This window comes from Excalfactoria chinensis, chromosome 5 (assembly GCF_039878825.1).
Source record: "Excalfactoria chinensis isolate bCotChi1 chromosome 5, bCotChi1.hap2, whole genome shotgun sequence".
NCBI classification, from domain to species: domain Eukaryota; kingdom Metazoa; phylum Chordata; class Aves; order Galliformes; family Phasianidae; genus Excalfactoria; species Excalfactoria chinensis.
Window position 1 is genome coordinate 15,744,855 of NC_092829.1, and position 10,577 is coordinate 15,755,431.

General features: G+C 41.2%; 1 protein-coding gene across 7 annotated transcripts in view; it reads left to right on the top strand.

The window, feature by feature from the left end:
• Nucleotides 1-8,745, top strand: part of FOXN3 (forkhead box N3) — a 210,225-nt gene extending 201,480 nt beyond the window's left edge. For all 7 annotated transcript variants that reach the window (XM_072338318.1, XM_072338317.1, XM_072338320.1 and 4 more), the window contains one exon: nucleotides 1,251-8,745. In XM_072338318.1, coding sequence (XP_072194419.1) covers nucleotides 1,251-1,800 — 550 coding nt within the window. In that variant the 3' untranslated portion in view covers nucleotides 1,801-8,745. The remainder of the gene's footprint in view (nucleotides 1-1,250) is intronic.
• Nucleotides 8,746-10,577: the final 1,832 nt, after the last annotated feature.

Here is a 10,577-nt window from a genome sequence, read left to right on the forward strand (position 1 = left end):
CAGTTCTCAGAAGCTGTTTCTTACTTCAGTAAGCTCCACAGATAAGTGCATTGAGATGAATAGGAACTGAGGGATTATATACCTCTCCTGTATTTTCCACCTTGTAGCCATACCTATCTAAAATGGATAATACTCTGTTGTTCATTCTGTAAAGAAACCAGACCTGTGTCTGGTCACTGTCACATTTCCGTTAAGAAACACCTGTGTTCATTGTGCATTTTTAACCAACGCAGTTGTGATTGTATGAAAGCACTGTGGTGAAGCAAGAAGGTGGCAGGACCTGATTTTAAAGTGGCTTATCATGTGACAGATGAAACAGCCGTGCTTGTTTTTGTTTTTTGTTGTTACTGATAGAGGAGCTCAAGGCTGGTGAACTGGCAGGGAAAATGATGATGTCTATACTAAGGGATGAGCATCCCCCTCCTTTTCTCAGTGGGAATTAAACACTGCACAGGAGCAATCCCTTCTGCAGCTGACTTGCGAGCATTGTGTTCTCTGTTGTGAAGCCGTTGGTAATGCTATAATATTTTCCAGTGCAGAAGAGGACACCATTAATTTTTAAATATATTGTGCTGCTGTAGTTCCCACTGTGTTGAGTGCCATAAAACCTAAGAGGAAAATGAAAACTTCTAAAGGAAAATTAGATTTTTTGGTACTGTTTTTGAGCACATTTTAGTATTTTGTTGGCCCTTAGTTTATTTAGATCACATTATTTTTAAGATCCACAAATGGGTCACAGTCAGAAATGTGACTGTCAAAAATGTCCCATCTGGGACTGCGCAGATTGCAGCTGAGATCCTCCTACCTGGGAATAGTAGAGCTGAGAAAGAGTCTGTGAGAGGAGGCAAAGGCACCAAGAAGTTGGTGTCTCTTCCCCAAGTTTTTAGCAGCATCATTTGAAAAGGTTGGAGGATATTTATACAACTCATCAGAACTTATTTAAATTCTAGTAAATAAAACTTAGTTATTCTTTTAAAACACAGATCAGGACTGCTCAGACATCACTTCTTACGGCCACCCTCCTTGCTCCTGCCTCTTGTACTGCCACGTATCTTTTGCCTTGACGGATGTGTAGAGTCTGATTTGCAAGCAATTGTAAAAAGTCAGGCTTTGAAAGCAGCGCATGTGGATGTTACTTTGATAATCATAACTCTTGATTATCTGTTAGTTGTTTTTACCTTATTATCCTTTGCACTAAAGCAGGATTACTTCCCTGTGGTTTTTACAACTACTTCCATTTGCTTTTCCAGGAATGGAATAACAAACTGCCGGATGCGGACAGAAAGCGAACAGTCGTGTGGCTCTCCAGTTGTTAGCGGCGACCCAAAGGAGGATCACAACTACAGCAGTGCCAAATCTTCCAACCACAGGAGCACATCGCCTGCTAGTGACTCCGTTTCCTCTTCCTCTGCTGATGACCAGTATGAATTTGCAACTAAAGGTAGCCAAGACAGCAGTGAAGGAAGTGAAGTTAGCTTCCAGAGCCACGAGAGCCATAGTGAAACAGAAGAGGAGGACAAGAAGCAAAATCGGAAGGAGACCAAGGATTCTTTAGCTGACAGTGGGTATGCATCCCAGCACAAGAAAAGGCAACATTTAATGAAGGCGAAAAAAGTACCAAGTGACACACTGCCTCTTAAAAAGAGACGTACAGAAAAGCCCCCTGAGAGTGACGATGAGGAGATGAAAGAAGCAGCGGGATCTCTCCTGCATTTAGCGGGAATTCGATCCTGTTTGAATAACATCACCAATCGGACGGCAAAGGGGCAGAAAGAGCAAAAGGAAACCACAAAAAATTAGAACAAATCAATGATTTGTTTGAACTTACAAAGTTTTGTTTCAGCACGTCAGGTGAATTCTAATGATTTGTGGCAATATCAGCAATTATTCCTTTTCTGTTTTTCTTTCTATTTGGTTTTATTTCTTTTCTTTCCTTTTTTTTTTTCTTTTTTTTTTTTTTTTTTTTTTTGGACCCTTAAGATTTTTATTTTTAAAGGAGATTGAAGCCATAGAACTCATACTGACACTCAGCTAATTTACAAAAGCTTTTCATTACCCGAAGACAAAAAGTTAACAACAGCAACAAAAAAAAAAAGCCAAAATCGCCATTGCTTTCTCCGGCTTGTCAGAAAATGCATGGTTGAATACGCAGTGACATCAACATTGTTGTGATGGGATAAGATTGGGCACTTGGAAATCTCTCTTACACTAGAAGAGATTGCATAATTTAGTAGTCATTCAGGCCTAGCCCTTAAGAGTTTTTTTAACGGCCTTACAATTGGGATGTGAGTGAATGTGAATAAAGAGATCTGGGGCAAAGAGAAGGCTTGTACTTCTCACACCAAACCACAGACCATCTGATGGCACTCGGATTCACCGTGCCATAGAAGTCTTTGAACAGCCACTGGTGGCAACTGTGCATACTGTAGCGCACCTCTAGTGCTTCGTGTACTGTATGTGGCTAATAGCGTGAAGACTGGTGACTTTAAGTTTTGGGAAGTATGAACTGTGTATGCAATGAGTTTCAGTGAAATAATGAAAAGAAATGGCGGGGGGCTGGAGGGGAAATGGGAGGGGCACTGTTAATAGCATCGCTAATCATTGAGTTCTGTCTTCTATATTAAATTTACTGAATGTTCAAAAAGCCATAAGCCCGAAGATTGGCACTGCGTGCAAAAAATAATAGTATAGGGAAAAACAAGCTGTGTCTTCTAAACTGCCTGAGTGAAAAGCAATCAAGTCTAAGAAATTACAGTAGATATTAAGGAAGATCCTTTTCTGTGGATCAAATATTTGATCTAACTGAAGAAAAAGAAAAAAAAAAAAGAAGCTACAAAACCTGCCATTAGTATTATTCTGTAATTTAAAACAAAAACAACAGGAAAGCATATCGATGATCAGTGAAGTTAAGTTCAACAGAACAGCTCCTACGCTGCCCTCAGAAGCGAGCGTTGCAGTTACTGTCAGTCAGGATTCATCTGTGCAAAAACAACGACAGATTTTCCAGATTCAACCAGCGTAGCCAGCAGGAAAAACAAACAAAACAAAAAAGATCCACACCGCATGGATTCCTTTTGGAAGGGGGGGAACACAAAAAGCAAACCATTTTTTTTATTCAAAGATGACAGGGGTCATGTAAGGTAAATAATGTATTTAGCATGAAGCATGAATTATTTTCATATAAATATAGAAAATAGAGAAAAAGGCTATGCCTCTAATTTTTAAGCCCTTAGGCTTAGAGTTTGGTTGGATTATTTTCTTTTTTGTTTTCATTTCTTTTTTTTTTTTTCGTTGGGTTGTTTCGTTGTGGAATTTTTTAATTTTTATTTTAATTTGTTTTTATTATTTTTTTTCCTTTTTTTTCTTTTCTTTTTTTTTTTTTTGAAGCCGGTGTTTAAGGTTTAACCTTCTTCAGGGACAAACACTGACTGTTGGGAAACTTACTCTGCAATATTAAAAAATAAAATCTTCATGCTCTGGTAGGGCTTGGATGGTTGAATTATACTGCCTTGTCTGCACATTCAGCCCCCTCTCCCTACTTCTCTTTAAAAAAAAAAAAAAGAAAAAAGAAAAAAAAAAGAAAAATAAGTAAAAGTGTGTCCTTTCTTCGTCTGTACATGTGTAACATGACGCAATAATCTGAGGGCAAGTTTAGTAGTGAGTGTGTATGACAGAATCAAGAGAATAATGGGAGATTAATTGAGGAAAACTCTCTGATTTGATTCAGGAATAAGTAGACATGAAAATAGCTTTGCTGATTTGCCGTGAGAAAATGAAGTTCTTAAGAGCCTTATTGAGGTGTCCCAAGAAAAAAACAGTGCAACAGAGGGTGTGATTCAGGTATAGGACTTCTCTCCTGGCACAGTGATTCTTAGATTGGAGATCCGTGCAGCGGAGAGAAGCCGTGAAATAGATAATACAGTCTCTCTCACCTGGATTTGTCAGTTTGGCATGAAAATGTTCCGTACTTAGAATATCCAAGAGACAAGGAGGAAACCCCAGGGGCTGGGAAACCCTGCCACTTAACAGAATGAAATGGTTTCTGTAAAGAATACAGGTTTGTATCCCCAAAACTGTTCCAGTCAGCAGCATCACTTAGAGGTGGATGTAGTTCCTGAAGAGTGAGTTAGGGAAGGATCTGACTTCCCACTCAGTGGAGTGAGAGTTGCATTTGGTGTATATGCAGTTAGGAAGTGGAAAGACCGATGGGTAGGCTGGGCTGGACCTGGCAGCCTTCTCGTGCTCTGCAGATGTTTTGTAATACAAAGAATAGGACCACGCTGGGGGCAGTGTGCCAAAATTGTGCCTCTCCTCCCATCTCACTCAGTGTGCTCCGGGATCCAGGACTTGCCTTGTGAAGGGTTGTCTGACAGCTGCTGGAGCCCAGCACAATTGCCAGCTATGCAGATAAGGAAGGGGAGAGCCGAGGATGGTGCAGGGAGCAGCTCTGTGCTCTCCTGTTTGCTGGTCCTGGGGCTGAGGCGTGCAGGGTTGATGGCCAGCGTATTACAATTGGAGTACACAGGTATGAAACCTGTTGGCTGCCAACAGCCTTTGAGATAAAGTTGGGGAAAACAAAGTTTTCTGTTGGCCATGGAGCACAGAGATGGATGAGCCATATCTTTCCTTTCCGACAGAGCCCTCTCAGTGTGATCAGAATGGGACAGTCCCAAGCCCCTCAGTCTGCAGGCAGAGTGCACAGGCATTGAACCACACAGTCCTGCACAGGAGAATTTGGTCCTTCATTGTTTTATGAACTTTGAGGGCAATCATTTGAAATGCAAAGCAGTGCAGTACCAGCTTGCCACCACCTTTGCTCATTAATGCATTAATGTTGTCCCACCAAGGAGGTCTTTTAATATATATCAGAAAGCAACATTTAGAAGTCAAATTCATGGCAGAAAATGCACTAAAAATGGGGCTCTGCCATTTCTTTCCTCCAGAGAAAGCAATGTGGTTGTCTGCTGGTGGCCAGATCCTGCCCAGTCACAGCACTGATTCCAAAGCATTTTTACTGACTGCAGTACATCAGTGCAAACAAGATGAGTGTCTGCTGCGCAGCAAGTACCATTCATTAATGTGGACTCTTGGTGGCTAAATATATAATTACCACTAGTATTATATTACCTTAGAAATTGGTCATTTTGCATAAATATCTAATTAAGCAGGTTATCTTTATAAGTATACACATATATAATCTATCTAAGACTTCAACACCTTCTTTTTATACTTGCTGGTAAACATAAACTGTTGGCAGGTGTCTGTTTTCATGTGAAATGTGTTCCTCCTCATTTGATCTGCTGAGGAGTTCACAGTTTGGCTGAGTGCTGATGTCATCAACAGATGATTTCTGGAGTGAACTTGTCTTTTATCGATGCTTCCTCTAAGTATTGACGAGCGTATGATTTGGGCTTGTATAAAATATTTATGAGTCGCCTTTTGAAACATTTCTGTGGCCAGCTAAAAATGGCAGCTTTGTCAGAATTGGTAATACGCCATCAGAAAAGTTCAGTCTTTTTTTATTATTATTATTCTTTTTTTTTTTTTTAACAGGAATTGAGTGTTGTTGGTTTTTTTTCCAGAAACAAAAAGTCATCTCCTCAAATCTCCCAACTGTCTCTCCTTTCAGTGAGTCATGCCAAAACTGAGTGGTAATTGCACTGTATTACAAGCTCTCTCACTTGCCAGACATGCGGTGGTTGGGTTTTGCTTGTTTCCTTTCTTTATTAAGCCATTTTGGGGTGAGAAGTCATAGAATCTCTTAACTTTCTGTTTTCCTCACTCTATCAGTATTGCCAAATTAAAGGTTCTCCAGGACAGGAGGGGACTAGAGGAATCCTGGTAGGTCAGCAAGCATTTAGTGGCAAGTTTCATTTGGACGTGTGTTGTAAGGGTCACTCAGACTTCACCAGGAGTTCCCTTGGAATATACCCTCTGCAGGGAGTAGCTCTTGCAGTCCAGAGCTAATGCCACAAGCAGATTTCATGGGAGTCTGCAGGGAGGTGAAATCTGTTGGTCACATTTGCATGCTGCAAGCAGTTGGATGTTCTCTTGGGAAGTCATTTTGATGCAGATTTTTGCCTGCATTTAGAAATTTAGGCACAGTTCTTGAACGGCTTTAATACAACATCTCGTAGCTGTTTCTGAAAGCATTTCGATGCTGAACTTCTGGTAAAACCAGCAGTAGTTCTGTCAAGATCAGCAGAACTTTGCAGAGAAATGAGGCATGCTGTTTAGGACCTCAGAACTAGCCTGTGACTGTATTCTCTCTGGTAATTCAAGTGACGTCCATAGGCTGACTCCTGTCTTACCTTAAAATGGGAGAAAAGAATCCCAAAGGAGGTGCATGAGCTTCCAATGTTCAAGTGAATTACTGTCTACCTTTGCAAAAGATACAAGGAAACCCTGTGGGCTGCATTCTTTAGCAGAGTGAGGTAGAGGGGTGTCAACGTACTTGAACATACTAAATCCTAAGTTGTGTGCCAAATGGCACCATGGATAAAAATGGCCATTTTCTCCGCAGCCAAATCATCGAGACCCTGATTTTTCTGGAAGTATTTCTGTATCTAAACATGTAGATAGGCACAGTCTGGGATTTCCTGGAGCCTCTGAGTGTCTTGTCTCCTTTGCAGTCAGTGGAGCTGCGGACACCCAAGTGCTCTTGGAAATCTATACTGTTTTATTATTACCGTTTTTCCTTTGATCTGGCCCAAGTAGGTTTTTAAAACATTGCTTTCCTGTGCTCCAGGATTAAAGTACAGAGAGAATGCATTTACAATTCCAGATGCAATGCAATTTACTTCACTTCATGGAGAATGCAGACGTTCCTTGGGGTGTGCCACTGCTGCTCGAACAGCTCGTGGGCATACTTTATAGGAAATGTTTTTAAAACTTTTTCTTGACTTTGCCACCGAACGAGCATTTGAACCATACATCCTCTTGATTGTAACAGAATATCAGTGTTGACTGTCTGACCAGTTAAGTTTTAGTAGTGTTCTTCACGGCCCTCCAGTAATATATCAAACACTGTTATGCACATAATGCAGCACTGTGATCTAATTTAAATAATACTTTTTTATTATTTATACTACTCTATGTAATATACATCAACACTTTGCTATATAACCTAAGTGATAACCCTCTTCTTAGTTATCTGCCAAACTCTGAATTTCTGTTTGGTTTATATTGCATTTAGCACAGTTACCGAGTTGTAATGATGTCTCTTTTCCTTTGAAATGGAATGTGTAAGTCAAACTATACGTTTGTGTGTTTCTGTTTTAAGCTGGAGTTTATAAGGATTTACACACAACATTCGGTGTTCTGTATAAATCTGCATACATTTGTGAATTCATCTGCTAATCCCCTTTTATTTAGAAAGTATTAATTAATGGTGGTTTATTAGGGTTTTTGTTTTTTTTTTTCTCTTCTTTTTTGCATTTTTACTTCTAGTACTGGTTATTCTTGAATTAAGCAGAGACTTGTCAGCTGGGTTGCTTTATCATGTACACGACCTTACAATTCTTCCACAGTTCAGCCAACAAGTACTAGCTTCACTGACCAAAAAAAGTCTCAACCTAATGTGTCTATGGTGCTGTATTTTGCTGGTGTACATTTAAAACCAGAAACGATCTAAAGGTCACTTTGAGTTGTTCTAATAAGTAGCCTTTCCCGGTTTGGGGAGCTTGGGTTTTCTTTTTGTTTTAGCATTGAAACAAGAAGTATTTATCTGAAGCTACATAATGGTTTTTCTACTGTATCACGTTTCCTTCTACAAAAAGGGGAAACGGGCCTGATGGAGCAGCCTCTCACGGACAGTGGAAGGCGTTTCTGTTTCAGTTTTTCATTTAATTTCATTGCCCATTGGATCAGGCCAGCAGTCTGAGAGTTCATCGTCTGAGGGCTTAAGGGATGGCTGCAGCTTGTGCCAGAATTACGTGTTGCGTTCTGGGACAGCCAATATGTAGAAATGGGAATCTCTTCACTCTGGCCTGAAATCCCAAGACATTTTTTTTTTCTTTCAGATTAACCATTGAACTTCAGTACATGTTTAAGTTCACAGAGCATTGTACGTTTCACAGTATGTGTGTGAGATGACAATTGAAAGTAATACCTGTACCTGATAACCAGTTCCATGCCTGCATCATTCACACTCACTACTTAAAACTGCCATGATGTAAAATGTCGGGGGGAATGATTTGTGTGTGTATGAAAAGCATTATGGACTTGTACATTTTTTTATACTCTGATCTGTAATTTCTGAAATATTTTGTTTTACAGAAAAAAAAAGTAAAAAAAAAAAAAAAAAAGTGATAAAGCAATCAAAAGACCAAGAGATTTAATATCGATGCTTGAGGGTCACAGGACCTTAACTGGCCAATATGTTAATTTAGTACAGCGATAAGCCAATTTTTTTTTTCCTGTACTTGGCATCTGAAACTGCCGATTTCATCAATATTAAAATACAAACTGTGATGGGGAATGAACAGTGATGTTAAGTTGTATTTGTGTTTACCTAAATGAGCAGTCCGAAGACAAGTGCAATCAGCTGATCTTTAGGGAATATGAAAATGTTGATTTAGAGGCATACTTGCATTTTACATTTTCTTGATGTGTAATCATATTGCCAAAGACAAACTACTTCATCAATTATTATTGTAAATAACACTTTCCCAAAACCTACCATAAAGTTTCTGTGATGTATTGTCTTCCAGTTGCAATAAAAATTACTGAGTTGCATCAATTGAACAGTTGTAGTTTTGTGAGTGTTGTCTTCAAAATACACTCAGGTATTATAGAGGAAAAACAGTGTCAGTTTTTTTTTTCCCCACAAATGAATCGCTTCATTTTTAAGTACTTCTAGCCCCAGTGGGATGTTACCCATATTCTAACTGCAGTAGGAATCAACTGCCACAGGGATCAGTGCTGTACACCCAGGCCACTCAATGTGTCTGCATGGCTCTACCAGCCAACGTGAGGCTGGAGCAGGGGAAACAGCAAACAAGTCATCTCTTCAGAAGGCAAACAATAAAGGATACAAAGGAATAGCAGTTGCCTTGTAGCTTTCCCCCGTTAAAGCAAATCCAAAGAGCAAAATCTTACAAACTGTTCCCCGGGTGTTGGTGTTTCAACATGGGTTCTATGAAGAGCCTCAAATGTGGATTTAACTTGTAAAGAGGCTGAGAAGAAGAAGGAATGCTTTTGTCTAACAGAAATTTTTCCTGCCTCTACTTAGATCCGCACAAGTTTCCTTTTGCAATGTATTCTCAGCATCTGCTGCGGCAGCAACAGAATGAAGGTGAGGACCAAAAAGCTCAGACTGAGAAGACTGGTGAGGACAATACACATATTTGTGCTCCGCGCCATCTTCCCCTGATGGCTCCCCTCCCACTGCCAGCCCAGCCACCACTGTGCTGCATGGTGTCCATGACCTCATGGCCTGCAGCATCTCAGGACACTCAGAGAACTGCTATATAGGAGATACCTGGCTCCCATAGCACAACAGAGGTTCCAGCTTCTAAATAGAGGCTTATTTCAGGGGGTTGCGGGAGGACCCAATCTGTTTGCCCCAGGCCTTCCACCTGGGGCAGGCCAAACCCCGGCAGTGCTACTTTGTTCCTTTTTGTGCAGCCTCAAAATTTGTCTGTTGTGGGCAAAATGGTCTCAAGTGGCAAATTTTACTTTATTGTCCATTAACACAAACTGCTGATCACTCATTTGGGTATTTAGAAAGCACACAAACAATCAGCCACTTACACGAACACCTGTCCTACCTCCAGCACGAACATCCTTATTTTCACCACAGGTTACACACAGTTTGTCAGAATTCTTCTGGCAAGCTGCAAGGCAGCGTGAGCAGCCCAAGGGACTTCTGTGAGGCTCTTTCGCTGCTTAGCTCCTCTATCTTAAGGGCAGTCCTTATCCATGAACAGACCACCAGAGGACACAGGCCCTGAGAGATGTCCAAGCTGCAGCATGAGTGATTTATAGACTATAGTTTGTCTCTCAGGGACACACTATGCACACTATTTGCTATGAAGTAGATTTCCAACCCTCAGATTTGCAAGATCTGTCATTAAGTGCACCTGTCCTACTCTGCTCGTTTGCAGTGATGGTGCTCAGCTGGTTCCTCCTTGTTGACCTCAGCTCACAGCTGCTTGGTTCTCAGTGTGACTGACACAAGGCTGCAGTTTGGGAGTGCCCTCAGGCTGAAACCTGGGTTCTCCTGCCTACCACAGCTCCTCGGTGGCATTCTGAGGGTATGACCTGAGCTATGTCTGCAGTGTGCTCAGGGTGCTCTGGGCCATACTCATACTTCAAGGAGGATGCAGAGGCATGTGCCCACCAAAACCCATGAAGTGTTGACAGCTGCTGCTGCCTAATGCTCCCTGCATGGCAGCATGAGCTTTCAGGGGCCACTCCAGCCACCTCCTTGCTATGGCAGAGATACATCACAGCCCCCAGTGTGAGGCTGAGGAGTCCCTGAGCAGAGGAGGCCTAACCTGGTGGGAGGTGGTGTGTGCCCAACCTTGCCTCAGTGGTCTGCAGGAGGAGAACATCTTGGACAGAATGGGTAAGTG